At 29.2% G+C, this 22782-nt stretch overlaps 2 protein-coding genes across 2 annotated transcripts; both read right to left on the reverse strand.

Moving 5' to 3' along the window:
- Positions 1-2920: 2920 nt before the first annotated feature.
- LOC108557388 (meiotic recombination protein SPO11) lies at positions 2921-4650 on the reverse strand. Its single transcript, XM_017913882.1, has 6 exons — positions 4157-4650; positions 3963-4100; positions 3712-3905; positions 3470-3618; positions 3275-3412; positions 2921-3219 (listed from the first exon to the last, which is right to left on the reverse strand). The coding sequence occupies exons 1-6, from the start codon at positions 4648-4650 to the stop codon at positions 2926-2928; spliced, it is 1407 nt and encodes a 468-aa protein (XP_017769371.1). The 3' UTR covers positions 2921-2925.
- Positions 4651-16616: 11966 nt separating this feature from the next.
- Positions 16617-17186, reverse strand: LOC108557390 (60S ribosomal protein L13-like). Its single transcript, XM_017913883.1, has one exon. The coding sequence runs from the start codon at positions 17184-17186 to the stop codon at positions 16617-16619; it is 570 nt and encodes a 189-aa protein (XP_017769372.1).
- Positions 17187-22782: the final 5596 nt, after the last annotated feature.

Below are 22782 nucleotides of genomic sequence, written 5' to 3' on the forward strand. Positions count from 1 at the left end.
AAATACATAAGATTGTTACGGATGAATATCCTTCTTCCTGAATTCATTGGAAGAATACTAAATTATATCTAAGCAATAGAAAGAATGGTATGTATAAATGAAAAACTGACTAACTTTCGACTTACTTCATAGGTGCGACCGTGAGCTCAGTTTCCTAACATTTTTTTTTGATTGTCTTGTTTTGCAAATTTATCTTTACCACAACTTTCTCTTCTATCTATGTGAGTGGAAATAAGAATATGTGAAATTAACAAAAAAAAAATGATGTAATGAAGAAAAAAAAAACAAAAAAGTCAATTATCTATTTGTGTGAGATTATAAATAAACAAAAAAAATGTGAATCAAATCATTTATGGCTTAAATTGATGTAAATTTATCTTTATTATTATAGCTTTCGAGAAGAGAAATCTTATACAACTAAATCACTAAAATGGTTGTGAAATGTGAATATTAAAAAAGACAAACGAAGCGAAAAAAAATAATAAATAAATCTAGAGTAAAGAAAATTATTAAAGAAGAAGAAAAGAAGTTAATGAAACCAAAAAACGAATAAAAAAAGGTAAAGTAATAACAAAAAAAAATATGCTATTAGATGATCAACTAGTTGCTGTGCTTTTTAATGAAATTAAAATAAAAAGTCAGCAAACGCAAAGACAATCTGAAAATTGGTTCATAATCCATGAAGCGAAAACGTTTAGTTTTAAATACCAACAATTCATTGATTCTATTACTTTGTTACTTCAAACCTGGTTCAAATATGAATATAATACATATATATAAAACATTTTTAATAGAGATTTTTATAACTGAGAATTATTGCGCGAATTTTTTAATCGGAATCATCCTAATAGATTATGAACCAAGGCTTATTATAACTTTAGGCTAAAAATATTATTTATTTACGTAAAATTACGGAAAACGGAAAGAATGTGTAAACCTAAATACTGTCAATATAAAGAAAATCAAAGAAAAATAAACTTCAGATGTTCCTAACTTTCGGAAATATAGCCAATCTCATTTTCTAAATTCTACAACAAGGAAAAGATGAAATCGAGGAAATGTAATTTAAAAAAAAAACTTGCCTAATTGTTATTTTGATCGATTCAAAATTTAAGTGTCAATTGTGTTGCGAAATCAAACGAGTAAAAGAAAATGTGTAAAGATGATTACGTGTAGCCTAACATAATTGTTGTACACATGTATGTTGAGTAAGGGATAATGTGCAGAACACCAAGGATAAAATTATTAAATTCCAATTTTTATATTTGCGTTTGTGTTAATTCTGTTGTTTGATATAGAACCGCAATGTTAGAATACAAGGGGATAAAACATAATAATAATAATAATTGAAATAAAGAAATGTTAAATGTTTTCGTTTTTGTATTATATTAACAACAAAAAGGAAACATGAGGATATTATGAATCGCAAACCATGTTTGTAATAAATCGTTATAATAAATATTATTAATTATTTCTCATCTGTTTGTAATTTTATTAAACCCTGTACGATCTGCATTTGATTTGTTTATTTTGCACCAAATGGATTGTCAACTACGAACAACCTGCGGCTTTTTCATTGAAAAATGCGGCTCTAAGCAAACACTGCATACGATTTTTTATTATATACTTGTAGAAATGGTTCTGCTCCGACTTCTGATTAAACCAAAAGAAATTGAAATTAAATTATGGAAATGCAAAATAAACTAAAATCGTTTTAATTGTTTTGTTATAAAATTAAAAGGATTCAAATGAAGGTAAAGTATGTGAATTAATAATAATAATAGTTTAATATAAATGTCTATAGAATTGAACTTTGAAAGATTTGAATTTATGGATCAATAAATTATGCAATTTTTGAAAATAAAAACATTTATCAAATAAATTCTGATTAAATATATAATTAAATTAAATTTAAATCAATAACAATAAATAAGACAAAAGTTTATATTTCTAACAAAATAACAATTTTTTGACAATATTGACATAATAAATAAATAGTTTTTTTTTTAAATAAATCAAGTAGCATCCTGTAACGTATAATACATTAATTGAAAGAGAATCCAAAATTTCTGGTGATTCTAGTTGTTTTTGTAATACAATCATATAAATAGCTAATTACAATTGATTTCATTAGTATGAATGCATCGGTAAGTGGTAATGAGTAAACTGAAAGTAATAAGTAAAATGTATGGTATTTTAGAAACTGAGGAGAGCCTCTGCGAGATTGAAGCAAAGCAGCATATATAATGCTTCTCCGAGAACACGACTAAAGAAGCAACTCTTCGCGAGAACAAAGCGGATTTCGCGAAAATTGAAGTCGGAAGATAAAATACTACTGAAAGGTGTCAAATCCAAGGATTCGGTGATATACGTGGGAACGATCTTCCCTTACAAAACCCTTCCGAACGCTGAAAGCGTCATAGATTTAACCATGTCAGAGACGAATCTGAGCGACAACCGAAAGTTGGACAAGTTTCGCGGCAGCAGACATAATTCGATTGAGACGATTCAACCGGTGAGGAATTTCGAAGCCGATTCTTGTGGAGACTTCGGTCTCCTCCAAAACAACATCGACGTTAACACTTATTACAAACATACGGAAAATTCTAAAAGTAATACAGTTTGCGTGCGAGATGTTAACTCTAATGAAAGTACGTTTCTGCTGAAAAGAACCTGTCCGTTCACATCGATCGACGAGTGCAGTGAGAGGCCGACCTTGAACGCCGACGAAAAGCTGTTGGCGGATCTCGAAAAACAAATTACAAAGGAAATTGACAATTTGGAAATGAATGGCGCGGAGAAAACAATTTATCAACTGGATGTTACCACTCTGATGCAATTGTACAACGTTGATCCGGACGACGGATTTAACAATAATTAACTAAACGTTGTTTATGTCTTAATCAACGATTAATCATTTATTAATTACATGAAATCCTTTGTGTATAACTTGTTGGGCAGATAAAAGTTACTTAAAAAGTTATTGCTTTTAATCAAACCCTCGATTTCGGCTTTTTGCCTTTTCTTCAATAGCAATTTCAGTTCTTCTCCGATCCGTGGTTCTGAACGCATGTAACTCCTTTTCGCGATCGACCGTATCTTCCTCATATCATTTTCCGTCATCTTCTTGCAAGCTATATTCAACAGGTTCAACTCTGATGGATGCACCCCTAACCAGCGGGCGTTCGGTACAGCCAACTCCTCAAACATATGTAAACTCTGCAAAGTTTGTTATTCTAAGGTAAATATTTCTTTTCCAAATGAATATAGTTACCAATGATCCATACTTGTAGCACAGCATTATTTCGATTCCGTACGGATCGCAATCCGCTAAAATGAATATAGGAATGGACAATAATTTCCAAAGAATTTTCAAAAATAGTCTTGTAGAGAAATCTGGATATCCTTTACCCTAAAATGAAACAAACAAAAGAATAAATTACATAACAATATGGCATTATTAAATTACAGTTATTAATATGAAAGGCCTTCCAATTTTTTGACTAATATTTTCTTGCGACAACTTCTGGAAAACTGCATCCTTTTCAACTACGAGTATGAAAAATGCCGAGGCTTCAATATCCTTTATATTCTTTACTATGTTTGGTATCAAAGTGCCTGAAAATATGTAAAAAATCATTATATTTTTTTTTAATTACAAGATTATAGAATTATTTCAATTTATGTATAATATGTATAAGAAGTATTTACCGCCTTTTTTGTTATATTTTATAACTTCTCCATCTTTCATAATTATTTTTAAATTTCCAAAAGCCAAACCTTTGCTTGTTGACAATATCTTCAAATCATAAGTACCTTCTTTCAACAGTGCACTTACAGTATCTATCGCACTAAAAACTTGATTTGACGAGCTAACGTAGTTAATAATTTGATAGTATATTTCTCTAAAAAAAAAGAAGTAAATTAATTGATGATACACATAAATATGAATGCAAACAAACCTTTGATTGATGTGAGAATCAACCATCAGCAAATTGTAGATCTTTTTAAGCAAATATATCATAATTGTAAATCTCGCTTTGCTCCTTGTATTGTTAAGTTTTGTATGCGTCATCGAATTAGGTTTATTGCAGACTAATCTATATTTCAATATAATTAATTAAAATCAATTGCAAATATATTAATTAATACGTACATGTTATCTAAATAATCAACGTCCTTCCAATAATTAGGTTTTTGCCAAGTTAGTTCAAGTTTTTCGTTCTTCAAAACCCTATTACATAATGCACTGAAAATGTTGATTATTTTCCTTAATATTAAATTAGTATTATCCTTGTATTCGATAAAATCGCACGAAGTATACACCATCTCCTTGTCATTCAACATACTATCAATGCTTGCTTGTAACTTTTTATCAGTAATTTGAAAATCAATTTTTAAATTATTTTTACTGGTTATTCGATGTTTCTTAACATCGGACATTTGAGCGTTTACGTAATCTATAAGACTCTCTTCGTCCTCTTGAAGATCCATTTCAGCGTTAACTTTCAATATAAATATTTCAACATTAGTGAAAGCTTCGTTCAAATCTATATAATTTTCAGAAAACGTGTACATCGGTGAAATAATGCAGTCAGGTATAGTTTTATTACTCTGACTCAAATCTTTAGCTTCAAGAAATTTATCCATATCCAAAATTAACATATCTTTCTTGTTAAGATACTCTAATTCTTGAGAATTTTGAATTGAATATTCATCATATGATTTATTAAACATTTTCATACTTTCCAATTGTTTATCGATATTAATTATTTTCTTTCTTTCATCTAAATCTAAAAAATAATCGCTACTTGTTTTTGAATGAGCATAATCTGATTGTTCTTTAACTTTAATAGAACTATTGTTAATTTCACTGCATTTTCTTCTTTTAGCCTTTTTTATTTTAGGCTTCTCTAAAAAATAACTGCTGCTTGTAACAGAACTAGCATATCGCAATACCTTTTTTGTAATATTAATGTTCGAAGCTTTGCTGGATTCGCTTATTAAAGTTTCACATGTTTTATTGCATCTATCTAAAAAATAGTCTTTGCTTAAAGTGCTACATCCACTAAGGCTCTTGTTAGACACATCTTTATTTGTATAACTTAAATCCATCCTTATTTTTTCCTTCTCATTAGTCAATTTATCACTAGATGTTTGTGTTTCTTGAAAATAATCAACGCTTCTCACATCATAACTGTTTACAGATATTGTTTCGTCGTTCTTATTACTAATTCTTGTAACACTCTGTTCATCATTGCGAAACGGCTTATTAAAGAATCCTGAATCAAGTTGAGAAGCTGATTTAAATATGAATAATCTATCAACAGAATTTGCTTTTGTAGAAGCATTTGAAACGTTAAGAGAATGAGTTTGATTTTTCTCGACAAAATCATTTCCACTGAAACTATTATCTATTAATTCAATTGATTGTTGGTTTTCCTTAATATTATAGTCTTTGCTGAAAGTGCTACATCCACTACGGCTCTTGTTAGACACATCATTATGTGTATAACTTAAATCCATCCTTATTTTTTCCTTCTCATTTGTCAATTTATCACTAGATGTTTGTGTTTCTTGAAAATAATCAACGCTTCTCACATCGTTTACAGATATTGTTTCGTCGTTCTTATTACTAATTCTTGTAACATTCAATCCATCATTGCGAAACGGCTTATTAAATAATCCTAAATCAAGTCGAGAAGCTGGTTTAAACATAAATAAACTATCAACAGAATTTGCTTTAGTAGAAGCATTTGAAACGTTAAGAAAATTTTCAGATTTATTTGATTTTTGACTTTCCTTAATATTATCGCTGGTGTTTAACAATACATTACAAAAATCAATACTTTTTGTTGATTGTAAACTTTCTTCTTTTTCAGCAAATAATTTATTATTAACTCTCATTCGTTTGGTTTCAACGTTTTTATCTTTTTCCTTCTCATGAAAAATACTCTTTACCAATTTTTCATTTTCTTTATTTGCTACATTTTGGCATACATTCACTTTGGATAAAGAAAACAAAGCGTTGTCATTAATTGCTGCTGCAGTGTTTTCATTCACCTTCAATGTACAAATTTCTTGCAAAAAATTATCGAATTCAACGTCACATTTTTGGCTATGCAATGAATCATCTTGTATCTCATTTAAATTATTAATAACAAATAAATTCTGGGATATTTCTTTTGGAGTTTTACTACTTGTACTTAAATTTATGGAATTTGAAGCGATTGATTCCAACAACTCTTCGATATTCGATATAACTGCATTGGTTTTTGTTCCCTCAAGTTCTTTAGTATTATTGCATAAGGAAACTTCTTTATTCGATTCAACCATATTATTACTTTCTTGACTAGAAATAAACTCAACGCTAACTGGTGTTTCGAGACAAATGTCTTGAGAACTATCGGGAAACTCAACGCTATCTTGAGGATTATCGAGAAACGAATGGATTTCTTGGATCCTTCTTTGAGATAACAGAACTGAATCTACGTAAGCGCCTTTAATTGGTTCTTTGTCTTCGAGTAAATTATTATTTATTTCTATCCATTTCTTTACTTTCTGGGTACATTGAGATTTCATTATTAGTATATTCGATTTCATTTGGTTTTCATTTGTTTTGCGTCTATGTTTTATCCTTCTCCTATCAGTAACAGTACTGTAGTCATGATTATTTCTTTCCATTAATTGCCTCGAACTTAATGAACGCAATTCCTTATGAATTTTTAATCCAAAAAGAGGCATTTTGTTCTAAAATCGTTAATGTTGTATCAATATAAATATACATTGCAGATTTATTTAATTCAATGAGAATTTGACATTTTTTTTATAATATTGCCACAATTTAAGTTAAATATTGTTATCTAATATACGACACCTCGTGGCGATATTATATACTAATGCGAAGATCATCCCTTAAAGTAGAATGACAACAGGTCGTTGCTTAACTTTAATGAGTTAAGTAATTAGATTTGCGTGGTTAAATTGTGCATATTTTAAAACCAAATGCAATATATTAATATAATGCGTTAATACATCACAAAGTAGACTTTAAAAGCTTAATTATTTGTTAATAATTCTATAATAATGTTATAATGTCTAATAAACAATAGTAAATAATACTCACTAATGGAATCACGTACACTGGTAATAATAATGTAGAATCAGTTTTTTTTAAATACAATTATGTGTTAATTATATTTATAACGACGCCATACATTCGAATTGTCAACTTGAAACAGCTTACTAGTAAGTGCTGCCACCTTCAAACTCTTAAAAGAACTTACATAATATTTGTAATATCCGGAACATATTATCGTGTATATAGAGTTGCCTATATTAAATTTATCATTCTAAAAATTGCTTATAATTTTAAGTTAAATTATAATTATTATATCTTACTATATAATTTTTATAAATATTATTTGGATTTAATAAATAATTTGTAAAGTATTGTCTTAATGTGTATGAGCATGTGTACAATATAATGTATATTGCATAAACAAAAATAATGTTATAAAAATGCATGCACTATTGTATATTTCAAATTCTTGCAGCAATTTAATATAGATCATAATTGTATAAATCCGTTATCAAGGATCAAATGTGACATTGAATTCGATAACTTTTGCAAGAAATTTGTACATTGAAGGTGAATGGAGACACTGCATTATTTTCTTTATCCATCTTTATGCCAAAATGTAGCAAATAATGAAAATGAAATGTTTCATATTTTGGAAAATCCGTAGTTAGTTTTAACAAGTGTATTAGACGAGAGCAAATGTTTAAATTTTGATAACAATAATAAGTAGAAAGCAATACAATATAGTTTTAAGAATTTTTGAGTACAACTACACAAAATTACCGGTAATTTACAAATTAACCGGTTTTTAACCGGAAAAATAATATGAATAATTTTGCAATTTATAACTTTGTTTTCTTGTTCATTTCATAGGAAACTTCCATTTAGCACATTTATAGTTAAGAGGTTATGATTTACAAATTAAGGTCTTAAAATAAGTTATGATTTACTAATTAATAATTGAAATAATGATCCAAATTTATTTAGTTTCAGTTCTAATTAAATTTAACATTTACTAATAATATAAGTAAAGTGTAAATAAATTAAATATTTAATTGTTAACTAAAAAAAAAATCAGCTATTATTTAACAAAAGTTTATATACAAAAATATTGAAAAAACTAATTTTTTCGATTCAATTTCGTTTATTAAGAAATGTTTATAAACACTTAATGCATAGACCATTTTATGAAATTTATATGAAGTCCTAATTGTTACTTATTCTTGGATTTACAGTTAATTTAATCTTAATGTATTAAAAGTAAAATTGTAATATTCAATTGAATATACACAGGTAGATGTATAAATCCTTTATCCTCAATTTCCTGTTCTTTTATAATATGCTTTTCCACATTATCGAATAACATATTTAAGGTCCTAATCCTCAAAAATATATGTAAAATGTTAAATATTAATAGTGCATCGAACACAAAGAGACTTATCCACTTAATCGCGCAAACCCTTAGGATTGACGAAGGGGACCGAGAATGAAAAGTGAGTTTAAAGCGAGATTTATATTATTTAAATTGGTCACAAAAAGGGACTAGATTTCCAATGGTGGTAATTATAATACGTATCTGAGCACTTGAAACAGATTTATTTCGAATCGGGCCAATTGTTACCAAGCATCAATTGTAAATTCGAAGATCGGTATCGGCGGGTCTGTTGGCGATCGGAAGGAAAATGGTGTGAAACCGCATGCTGGTCGATCTTTCGCGAAGCCTTATCGTGAATACATCTTCACGCACCCAAGTGCGGGTTTTTAATCACCCATTTAACACCCTCCGAAATACACACCCGTAAAACGAAGACCATTTCAAACTCGTTCGCGTGTTAATAATCGTTAAAGAGTATATTATTTATAATAAGCCGATAGCAATCTTATCCTCGACAACATCATTTTCAAACCGAAAAATTGGGCCCACATCAAAGTCCGTTTTTAAATTTCTTCAAATAATTAAATAATTAAAGGGTTGCATGTATTTTTTATATAATTTTCATCTCATCTTTTTTTTTTGCATATGTATAAATGTGGGTGGTCATTAAATTGTTTGATGGTAAATGATGTAAGTTTGGTGGGATTTCGCCTGGGAACGGGGTGGTCCTTATCGTCGAGATCTGCCGCCGCAGGATGCCACTTCGGTTACGCAATTTTTCGGGGAGGAACGCATGTTCGAAACGAAAAGAATGCACGAAATTTCCCAGTTTTTCAGAAGAATGACGATTTTATATCTAGAATCTAAACGGAAGTTCCGAGATCTTACTTTCCCATGAATTTCAACTTTTATTTATATTTGACTTTTATAGTATAGAAATACGTGTATTCTTAGTATTTTTTTTATTACTTTCACTGTCTAATATATACAATAAATAATATATCACAAAATTATTATGTTTTTTTTTGACGGTTGACATCTGTAAAATGTTTGACAAAACAATTTATATATTGTATATGTGACCAAATTTGACGTAACAATTTACTAAATTAGTAACTAGAGTAACATTTATGCTGTAGGAAATTACTAAAAGTTGAAGATTTTTAGTATTTCCATATTGACTAATCTAGTTTACAAACTTAATTATGTTATTCTAGTGTTGCTAGTACAAGAATGCTTCGCATAGTGCGGGTAATTGTTTCCATCAATATTCCTGACTGTCTGAAACCGGACTAATCAAGAATAAAAACGATCATTAAATTAAAATGTAGTTTGTTTTGAAATTTTCATACTTGATACTAGAAAAACAAGATTTTTTTTAAAGATCATTAATTATATCTAATAGATTCCGATTTGAAGTAATTTAGTATCAATAATTGTTATTGATTATAATATACTTAATTCTTCATTAAGATAGTTTAATTTTCAATTGATATTGCATAAGTTTTTAAATGTTATAACAGAAAATTTGAGTTAATAAAAATAAATTCCAGTTTGAAGTATTGTGGTTCCGACAAATATTTCTTAATAAGGTTTTTTCTCACATTAAGTCATCAACAATAAAGTTTTTGATGAATGATGAAAATTTAATAGTAAACTATTCACAAATATAGATATAATATTGAAAATGGAACAATGTTTAAAATATTATTATAAAAAATATTTTCAAGTTTTTTTATGTCGTTAAGAAAGTTGTTTTAAAACTATTTAAATATATCATTAATTAGACAACAAATTCCTTGTAAATTTTCATAATTCAATAGCAAATTAATCGTGAGTGTACAAAATGTATTAGAAACTTCAATACAGATGAATTCTCTACAAATCATTGAAATGTTGAAATTAAGAAAGTTTATGAGTTCTTTATGTCATTAGAAAAGTTGTGCTAAAATTGCAGTTTCGAGAATTGTTATTGATTATACTTACTTATTTATAAATTAGCTATTTTCTTATATAAAGTCATTAAAAATAAAGTTTTTTTTAAAATATTAATCACAAATGTAGATGATTATAAGATTGTAAAAAAAACTTTTTATGGAAAGTTGTGCTAAAACTGCCTAAAAATATCTTTCATTATTATAATTAGACAATGAAAACCTTATGAATTTTCCAAATTAAATAACAAAATAAATAATATGCATTGCTTAACTTTTGTAATTAAAATAACAAAGGGCGAAATTAATTTTATGTTGTTAGGAAAGTTGTGTTAAAACCGTCTAAGAATATGGTTTATTATTATTATCATCATTCAGAAAGATAATGCATTATTAATTTTTGTTATCAAATGTGGTATGCGGTTGAAAAGGATAATTTATTAGTAGGAGGCGTACGGCTATAATCAATGTTGTGGGTAGAAAATTAGTAGCAGCTTTCTGGTTTTATTTTAAATACAATGGAAAATGAAAAAGCGTGACCTGATGTTAACTATATAGAAGGATATGTCACGTGTGACTAGTTTTATATACTCCTTCTTTTTTTTTAACTCGTGCTCGGAATAATCTGCAATAACCTTATAATACGCAGGTGATAGAGAGATAAAGCCGGTTGTGTATCCTTAGCAGCTGGAACGAGAGGCAAAAAGCAAAACAGTATTACAAATACTAAATAAAAAGTCCACAACTATCCACGTGATTATCCTACACATTGTCTTTTATTACTCTTTCGCTGTATGACAAACTCGTGGCGGATATTAAATATTACTAAATCACCACTACCTATTATTTGTGCACTCGAGGCGCAGTTTATTTTTTATTTTAAGTAAAACAGGATGTTCTTACATTATCCGCACAGATAACGATCAAAAATGGAATCGCTATGTAAACGGAGTTTTAATGCAGCAAAATTAAATCGAAATTAAAGCAAATACACTCATATTCCAATTCGATGAGTGTCTAAGCAGTCAGTTCCTTGCTTATCGATCGTTGAAATCTCTGTTATGTACTCTCTCTCAGCTGCGGCGGTTGCACAATTTCTTCTCCCTGCAAAACTGACTTTAATGTGATTTTATTTGAAAATCCCCTTAGATTTCCGATCAGATACAATTGTCCCGTAAACACAATATATTTGTTTGAACTTTTGTATATATTTCTGTTTCAGTATAGTTTTTTTTCTCCTTTTAATCTAACGAATATAATGATGATCCATGAATCAAAAGCAAATAAATTCAGTAAATCTTAATACAACAATATGCATTTTATATAGTCAATGATTAATGAAAGCCAATGACAAAATAAACAGATTCATGAAAAACGTTTCTAACAAACAATTAAGTTAAGTAATACTATCAAAAGGAAAATTGGAATAATTAGTCATTAAATGTTTCATTAATGTCCAAATTTAAATTTAGTTTTCAATTGATTTTCCATAATTTTGTAAAACTTGAGTTTGCTTCTATGAAAACACATTATTCATTTATATTATTTATTTAGTGAGGAAATTAGTTCACTGGCAGAAATATCAAATTAAAGTTAATAAAAATTTGTAAATAAATATATAATATAATTCTTGATAACCCTTTTGGTCAGATGTATTTAAACTATAATATAATGTTTGGTATTATAACTTGATTGATTAACTGACAAAAAAAAAGAAAGAACTTAATAAATAATTTCTTTTATATTGCTTAAACTTTACTAAGAATATTAAAACTACTAATTCTTATTAGCACTGCAAGTACCGACATTGCATTTATAGATAATCATACCGAAACGGTTATCAAAATGACCTTAAAAGCAAGTTATATGTTTCAGACTTCCTTACTCTCATCATATATAGTTTATCACAACCTGTAGAATCTGATATTTCCCAAAAATCATATACATGTATCATTGAGTCTATTTATCTCATAAAAATCTCAATCTGCTTCATTTATATTGATTGTTTAATTTAAAGAAATATATATTGATAAGTTTCCAATAGATCAAATTGACCGACTTCGGTAGATAAGTAAATACTGAAAACATCAATAATGATGTCTTAATGTTATTATTTGACAAATTGTATAGCACAGTTGGAAAGAGTATAAATAACTTCAATATAATTGAAAATAAATATTATTTATTTATCATATTCATAATAATAAAGATAAATAAAGCTGTTATTTCTGTTTGATTGTAGATATTTGTTCTAATTTAGTAGTTTTAGTGTATTAGAGAAGCTTTATTTTAATAATTGTACTAAATTGCAATTAATATTATTATGTATGTTTCTGAATATTTTATTTTACATGCAAAAATTATGGTAAATATTAGTAACAATTAGTAAATATTTATGTGCAAATCATAAACTATATTAGTAATAAATAATATATTCGAGTATTATCAAGTTTAAATTTTGTAAATTGTGAATATAATTAACTGAATGACAGCTGCCTTTTAAAATTAATAATTTGTTTTTAAATCTTTCCAACACATAATTTCTATATATGTTGATTAAAAATATCAAATTTAGTAAGTATTGGCAGAAATGGGTTGAAAGCTAAAAAGTTAAGTATTTTTGTCAAATTAATCAACTACTTGTAACTAACATATATAAAGATTGTTTTGTTCTTAATTATACCTGCAATAAATAATATTGACAAAACATTAAAATAAATAATTATAATCTATGGTGGAGTGTTAAACGCTTACAAGCTCGACATAATCCAATTACGATTAGTGCGGTCAGATCGAGTCCAGTTTCAAATAATGTAGTGTTGCTGTAACATGTTTCGTATTGGTTCGGTTCGAGAGTCGTCCTGTTCACTTCGCACGTGAAAGATTCCAATTAATCGATACCAGCAAGCACCACCGATGTTATGCAAATGCGCGTAACATTACCCCTTTTCGGTCATAAAATTTTATCACTAGTTAGACAAAAGGGATTGGTACGACACAGGATTGGATAGGTAGCCCGGGTTGTGACTTTATTGCTCATAAACTCTGCGCAAAGAATAGAATGTTTGGTGACAACATCAATGCAAAAAAAAGGGACCACCTCCTGCGTCGCGGAAATCTTCCTTGCGCACAATTTTATTACGCGTTTCACACATATTATATAAAGCTAACGAGGGGTGGCGATGAACGAAAACTAAATAAACGGATACAGGTTTCTTTGTGTTTCCTAAATTATTGTGGGTAATAAACGTACCTCTTCCACGCTCTGAATGCTCTGATGTGTCCCAGTTCTTTTTATTTTTATTCTTAGCCCTTTTTTTAACTAGATTATTTACGATCAACCCTTAATAGAGACACAAACGTTTCTGTGATAATTTCATTAAAATAAAGTGGAACGTATGCAAATGAATTAATTTAAATCGTATTAGTGGTGAAATATATTTAAAGCGAACGCACCTTTGGATTGTTATAGCGGCGTTGTTTATTCCATTCAAGATAAATGGCCGCAATAGAATAACTAGTTTATTTAGTGATTTACAGCCCTTGATACCGCCAGCTGCTACTCTAATTTACAATAAAAATCTTGAAGAATGTACGGAATATATGTGCACGCCAATATAAGCTCAGAGTATTGCAACCACATAACTCTTCCAAGAAAGGGCTATACTTAAATTTATAAAATAAAAGCCTCAATTCCAATGATTTTTTTTTCTGTTGTTGCTGTTGCCGTCGAATGTATCCGATTTATCGGCGTTGATAAATTTTCTTTAATGCTTATATAAACTCATATTTATTTTGTTTATTGTTGGAAATACCATAGCTCGGAGACGGAATATATTATGTACGATACAAAATTGTTTTTATGGCGAATTGTCTTATTTTTAGATGCGCCAGTAAAACAAGTTATGAAATTATTTATTATATATTAAAATCAGTATGTGAACACATACAAACAACAATCATTGACTAAATAACGCAATTTATAACAATGTACAACTTTGGTTTCTTTATTTCTATTACTCGTATAAAAAAAATTGTCCTACTTTGAAACATTTATTAATAATATTTAACATTTTACAATTACTTCAAAAGTTTGATTACTGTACTTCTTCATGTTCAGTTCTTTCAGCTAATTATGATTGCATTTGTTCTAGACAATATCTTAGACCAAAGCCTTAAGAAAATAACTTTTTCCTCTTCTTCATCATTCCCTATTTCTGAAAGATTACAATTTTGTTGCAAATCGTATTTTTATTTGTACCAAATGAACGTCAAAATATAAGTAGGATCTAATTACTTTAATGAATATCTTTCAGGACTTCACAGTTTTTAAAGTTATTTGCTTGAATTATTCGTTATTGTATATTTTTATGTAGTGCTTTGTGTTCATAAAAGACTCAGGTGAAAATTGTGAGTACACAGGTAGTAAAAGGTCTATTATGCAAAGCTTTTGTTCGTGAAAATTACCGGTATTAATGTAATTGTCTTAAGTTATTGTTTCGGAAGTTGAAATAATAAGGCCGAGTGAGAGAGTATTTAAGACAATATTTGTTGAAGGGTGCTAGAGGTAAATGGGTTTGTTATTCCAGGCGGAGAATGTGTAACTGTATAGGAGGACAAAGGCCATCTTAAATTACAATATCGTTAGCGAAATGATCAAAACAATGGCGCGGAAAAAATATTGCGAGTCGGAGATTCCCACGACGCCTATACGTACGTATGTGTGTGTGTCCTTTTGATATTTATTGCTCACTAAACAGTGGTTTCTAGTTACCCATTGTTTATACCACTTCAAAAAACAAAAGTGAATCATTTACAGTGTATTATGTAATGCGCTCCGAAGGGGGTTGGCCGAGCGATCGCCTAAAGCGAGTATCGACTAAGGGTGACTGTTGCGTACAGCGTGTAGCAATCAGCCCCCTCGGATTCGTACCAATATGCTGGCCTCCTGCGGAGGTGAACTTTTCTCCTCCACTCGTCCAGTGGCCACTCTCGTTTGATTGTTACACTGTTCCTGGCGCGGGATGATATTATTTATTGTGGGAACAATGGGATCTTTCCGGTGCGAATTGTGGGGGACGCGGTAGAAAAAGTGAAGAGAGAGAGAGAGAGACAAACCATCCAAACCTAGGGTTAGGTGCAACCAATTTCCTTAATAGTCCCCATCAATCCATGCGCGGTGCTAATTTCAAAGATAAGGAGGAACGTGGCAAGAAGTGCGCGGCCTCCAACGATCCAAAGAAATTGGCCGATAAGAGGCAATTATTGCTAGGGTTTTTCTTTCTTTCTTTTTCACCTCTCTCTATCTATCTATATATATATATATAGTCTTCATAGGCGACTAATTGACTTTTCCTTTATCACAGATTACCACAGTTAATAGATACGGGTCAAAGAGGCCAAACGATCGGAATTTTATTACACACGAAGAAGCTCCGACGCATTCACTTCTTCCATATTTTTTTCCCTTCCTCCTCTTATTATTATTACACAGATAGACCAATCCCAATCATTAAAAAGCAACGTGATTCCATTAAAATTATATAACATTTTATTTATTTCTACTTCCCATTTTCATTTAATTTCAACACGAAACATATTACCTAAAATGTATTGGATGTTATTTTTTATTTATAATGTTAGAAAAAACACTCAACTCGTTCAATCTTGGATTATTTTGGATAGCTGAAGGTTACAATGTTTTCAAAATATGAATTAGTTATTATGAATGAAAAGAAAAATACTTATGAAACTAGACTTGGAATATCAGTTGTCTTCCAAATCCTTAGATTCATCATAGATGCAATAATATCATTAAATTTTATGAATGTTAACTCTTTTAAAAGTTAACTTAAGTTTATCCAATTATTATGAGTATAATGTTTTAGTTTAGCAAAATATCTGGTTTCAATAATATTTTTATAATATATCAAAAGGTAATTCTCGTTGAAAAGATATTAATCTTTTAATTAATCTTGTGGGTGTAGAAGAATGTAATAATTTATAGTCATCATTAAAAAAAATAAATTAAATTAAAAATATATTAAAGTGAGTTATTTACAACACTCAAGTAAATGAAGTTAAGGAAAAAAATACTTGAATTTGAACATATTTGGTTTTATTCAATTAAAATCAAACATTTAATAACTAATCTAAACAAAAACTCATCTTCAAATCTACTCTCAATAAATAAACATATTACTTACTATATAAAAGTATTTATAACTTAAATAATATTATCCTCGATCTTGTTTTTCTTGGCCTTCCTTTTCTTCTCCTTCTTTATATCCAACCTGACTTGCTTAGTCTCGTAAGCCAACAACTTGGCTTTTTCCAAATCCATGGCTTTTGGAACAGAAGCACGTCTTTTGGGAAATATATCCTCGGCTGTCCTCGCAAGTTGCTCTTTTTCCGCCCTTCCATCAGGCAAAACGATCAGTTTGCTGAGGTACTTCTTCAATCTCCTCACGTTGGCTTCTATATTTGCGGAATACCGCCTGCGTTTGTCCACGGAAATGCCAATTGTCATAGCGTAGTTTGGATGCAAGTTGACAGCTCGCAATTCCTGGTAATTGAATCCTCGGCCTAGTCGCATCTTTGTGTTGTACCTGATCGTAGGACAATGCGTCAAGGGACGTAGCTTCCTGATCGGCCTAGGCGCTGATCGATTTGCTTTCTTTACTCGTAAATTGCGTCGTCTGATTTTTTGCATTGGTTGATCGAAATGCAATCGGACGAATCGTTGCCAATCCTTGTGAAAATGGTTGTTACTAATTTCGTTATTATGACGAACCATTTTGCTATGAGTAAATACAACACACAGAGAAATTAATACTAAATAATCAATTAATACCACCTTACCTTTGTTCCAAGCGTGTATATTCAAATGATGCAGAACACAATTACAATTCCCACAACTGTTATTTTGTTTATTATAACTTCAATTGTTTTTACTAGTACTACCAACTAAACAAATTGCAACACAACAACCACCCTACATAAAAAGAACCATTATTAAGCGGGAAATTTAAAATAATTAATTTGATTTCTTTCATTTACAATTTTTATTTGATCATTTTTTTAAATTTTATTCCATAACAAGTAATACTACAATTATATAATATACATCTACAATTTTGTTTATTTTATTGCTGATGTCATTTATACAGGTGGTAAACTTGTAATAGAAACATTCAAATAAATTATATTTTAACTTCACACTTATTTTTAGTATTAAATTCTACAATAATTATTATTCGGTCATCGTTCGATACGTTATGCGATTCAAATTTATAACTTGATAATAGTATGTGATAAATGTTTTCTACTGCAAATTACATAATTTTACAAATATGAAATACCACATGCGCGATGTATGGTGTACAGCCGTAATATATTCACAGCCTCCTGGCATCTTAATTATGCACTCTGAAGACATTCTCGAATACCGCATTCTAGATCGGATACAGAGACATAATAAATATGATATCATATTTCAGTAACTTGAATATTTTTCATGTTTATCGATAAACGGCAATAACTTTGCTGGAGTTCCGTTCCACAAAAATCTATCTTATCATTTCTTATCAGTTCGTTCATAATATAAACCCTATTAATACTCAAATTCTAATTAATTTGATTGTATAAAAGAAACTATAACTTATTTTATACATAAAACAATCCGTATCGTGGTTTCGTTTTTATCATATATTTTGTTATGTTTTCTATGACTTTATTTCTAATAAAATTTTCTAAATTTTTCATTAACAATTTCAAAATCTATTGATTTAGTCACTTGGATTACTTCATTTCTAATTTTTTAGATGATATTTTCTCTCATATTACATTTTTTTGTCATATTTTGTCGGATTATTTAAATATTTTGTATATCAAAATTTTAACTGTTGATTCAATATATTTTATTTTTGTAAGAAATTTCCTAATTCATTATTATTAACATGATTTCTAAAAATGATCGTAGTTTCATTATTTTAGGTCACAAACAATTTCTAAAGAATTGTATAAGGAATACAACAATTTTTTACTTATATGTTGAGCAGAAAATTTAATATATTTTGTTATATTTTCTATGACTTTATTGCTAATAAAATTTTCTAAATTTTTCAATTTTTCATTAACAATTTCGAAATCTATTGATTTAGACACTTGGATTACATTATTTTTAATTTTTTAGATAATATTTTCTCTTATATTTCATTTTTTTGTCATATTTTGTCGGATTATTTAAATATTTTGTATATCGAAATTTTAACTGTTGATTCAATATATTTTATTTTTGTAACAAATTTCCTAATTCATTATTATTAACATGATTTCTAAAAAAGATCGTAGTTTCATTATTTTAGGTCACAAACAATTTCTAAAGAATTGTATAAGGAATATAACAATTTTTTAGTTATATGTTGAGCAGAAAATTTAATAAAATCATTAAGAATTGGATTGATTTTTATTGTTTCTTTTCGTTTTAATTGCAAATTTTATTGGAATAATAATAATAATTTGTTATTATTTATTGATTTTTCTACTTATAATGGTAACTCTTAAGTCATAGTGCATTTGTATTTTAACAATGGACCATAATTTAGTTATTCCGAAGCTGAATGAAAGGTCGTGCAAAATAAGGGCTGAACAGTGTATGCCGCAACAAGCAGATTAGGATCAGCGTAACCGTCGCAATTCTGTGGCGTGCCTCGTCGAATGGATCACATAATGTGAGTGTTCTGTGAGGTGTCGCAGCCTACGAAAAAAACAAGCTGTCCGGACCGATCGTGAAGGGCCCCAACTGAGCCTGTAAAAAAAGCAACCCTTTAGCAAAGAACTGCTACCTTCCGATCATATCTCCGATAAACATATTCTTAAATTTCACACGACACTGATCATCCCCGATAAAACACGAACAAACTAACGGATTGTCCAACATAATGGGCACAAAGGCGTCCATTGTTTGCATTGCAAGACCTGAAGGAAGCATCAATTACTTCAGTAATTACAGGCTGCGTCGAGATTTATTAGAAGACGCATACATTTTCAGATCTGGCCATTATCATAGAAAGGGTCGCGTCTCCAATAAATCTCTTATCAATCAGAGTAAAAGAAATTGTTCAATATTAATTTCAGCAATGCCTTGAAGATCGTAAATAACGATTGAAGCAAATACGTTTTCAAAGGAATACAACAAATTCACTGGTAAATAAAATTGTTTCATATTAGCGGCGCATTGAATTATTTATGAATGGCTTTCGATTGAATGGAAATTGTTGATATGAGATGAGATGCAGATGCCTCGGGAACGTGTTCAGCTGCTGCTCTAGGGATTGCGTTTCACTGAATCCAAACCAATACATTGCATTAATAGAAAAAAAATATATAAACATACATACAAACGGACGTAAAAATACTTTAATTTCAAATATCATCGAAGCTACGTGCGGTTTGTTTTCTCTTTAGTAATAAAGTATTTGTTAAAAAAGGGGTGGATTTAAGAGATAAGTGGAAGAACAAAAAAAAATAGATGTCGGAGAGTCGAGTTCCAGTAAGTGCAGATGTTTGACTTTTTAATCGTTGTCCCTTCTTGTCCGTAAAGGGATTCTGTTTACCTAACGCAACCCTTGACTCGTGTTTCGGTTTGTGTGAGGACAAGGTGAGTTGATGGTTAACATCACTTAATAATAATGTCACACAGGGCCACCCCCGCTGCAGACGCAAACACACACACACGCATGCATACAGAATGACAAGGTGTGGGGGCATAAGCGTGCCCCAATGTTATTATCAAATTAGACAGTTGGTCTCCCACATTTTCTTCTCGGCCTTTTCCTCCTCCTGCCCATACATATATGGATAGGTTGTAATGTCTCTATTTTCATGGGGTTGAGATGTGGAGAAGCACAAAAGAATTATGGATTGCGCTATTGAAATATTAATAAATGTTACTTGAAAGGTGTACAATGCGTCGCAACATATAATATATAGAAGAAAAAAAAAAGGGTTTTCTATTATTGAAAACACATGTTTCTACACACATGACAAATATCTAATGAATTACTTTCATTTTCAATTCATTTAAATAATAATAACAAATAGAAACAATAACAAATTTTATTTATAATAATAATTACAAAAAGGAAAGAATTGAAATTTTAATTTAATTATTTAAAAACAATATTAATAAAAACTTCGATCAATATATTTAATTATAATAATTAACAGAGAAATACCAAATTTGGAAGATTATGCAACCAAGCATACAAGTAACTGAGAGACTATTTTTATTTTTGACAAAACTAATTAACATGTTAATAGTAATATAATTAATTTCTACAAGAATATTTTAAATATTCTAGTAACTAATCCAAAATACCAAGTTAATTATATAATAGTACCAATTTTGAGTAAATATTCAATGAAATATATGCTTCTGAAAAAGAAGTTACGTTCCCTTTATAAGCAAGAAACATGACATTTTAATGCGTGTTGTATGAAAGGAGAGACGGTTAGCACTCCCCTAGACAAGGATGGAAATACAAAACATATGGTTAAGGCACTCTTAACCACAATTTTTTTTTTAAATATTTTTTCCTATCATTACCAAAATTATTACATATTAATTAATACTGAGAATAATATACTTATAATAATAAACAAAGTAACACTTAAGTAATTTACTAATTCGACTTACGTAAAGGTTTACAGAACGTATTACTTACGTAACTCAGGGAATAATTGTAATCAAATAATTATTGTATCTTTCTTAAACAAGTATTAAAGTACAAAATATGATTATTGTAAACTTTTTTTTCTTCTCTTTTCTTCTTCAGCAATCTGTGACGTATTGACAATAAACTACTGAACTGTTGGCTTTAATACTTACATTATTTTGTAATATTTATTTTTTCAACAAATTTATAAATAAAACAATTTTAATTATTGAGTAAAAGTTGATTGGTTTCTGAAATTGAATGTGTTAGGTATAGATAATGCGTTACTAATTGGAAAAAAAACAGTTTGAGAAAAGTGTGCTGATGATTTATTTCAAATGGAGAAATCGATTTACGATGTGGGTCAAAGGGTTAAGTTCTTAGTGCGCCGAAGGAAAGAGTAAGAAGACTAGTAAAATCCAATTATTAGTTTATTATTATCAGTAATAACTATAAATTTCTGATACGTATATAATTACAGAAGAGGAATTCGTATGTATTTATATACGCACTCACCTGTACATCTTATTGAATGGACATTAACAAAGCATTTTCTTTATACGCGTCTAAAAACATTATTTATATTCCAGTTTAATCATATTCCAACGTTCGCAAGAATAACGCTCCTCTATCTCGCAGTAAAAGTTAATGAGAGTGAGTTGAAGAAAAAAAAACCATAAAAAAAACTGCCTGATCCGCATCCCACACATAGGATAAATAAGCAATGTGAGCACAGTAGGTGCTATCAACTTGATCCTAACTAGGTTTGCTATTTCACACCTTTACCTGCCTATACACTTAACATTATCTTCAGAATTTAAATAACCAGCCTGGCGGAAAGAAAATCAAGCAAAATCCAATTAACAATTCCATCGAATAACGAGATTAACGAGTAAGACTTTTGATTTGTGCGACATAATTTAAAAATAAATAAATATGAAAGAAAAATGTGATAAATCTCGCGCAAATAATTGGAGACTAGTAAATGTCTCTATATTACTTATGGTCTATAACAAGCACCATTTATGGGATTAAACTAATTATGAAGAAGAAAAAAAAAATGGTTATCATCTCGCAGAAACGTTTAGATCGAATAGCGTTTGCCGTAAAAGGAAGTATAACGAGAAACAATTTAATCGAAGTAAAGAATAATTTGGTAAGTATTTACAATTCTAATAACAATTGCACCAAAGAGAGAAAATATCTGCAAATAAGTGGTTCGTTTGGTTCATTTCCAATCATTACAATAAAATTAATTAATTAGATATTGTAATGTGATTTCCACTTTCATGAACGCATTTTCCCATAGTTCTTCGATCAAACATGTTCTTCTAACTGGTAGAATGTAAAAAGTAATTAATGAAAAATATGTTTTCTACTCATTACTTGACATATGTCCGATAAATTGTATTAAATTTCTACGGTGAGGTGAATGAATAAACGCTGGATGGAGAGAAAAACGTTTCGACGGGGAAGTGAAAATTTTATATACAATATCGATCGATCGAACCACTTGCTCGACGGAATGGAAAAAGTTTTCGAAATTTATGGAACGTCTGTGTATTTATCGACTCTGATCAAGGATTCAGAAGAATAGTTCATCGATTATGGCGAACAATACAAATATAAATTATATCGGAAAAGGTTTATAAATCAGTTTTTGCACTTTGCAAA

This window comes from Nicrophorus vespilloides, unplaced genomic scaffold, assembly GCF_001412225.1.
Source record: "Nicrophorus vespilloides isolate i.1.1-1 unplaced genomic scaffold, Nicve_v1.0, whole genome shotgun sequence".
Classification (NCBI taxonomy): domain Eukaryota; kingdom Metazoa; phylum Arthropoda; class Insecta; order Coleoptera; family Silphidae; genus Nicrophorus; species Nicrophorus vespilloides.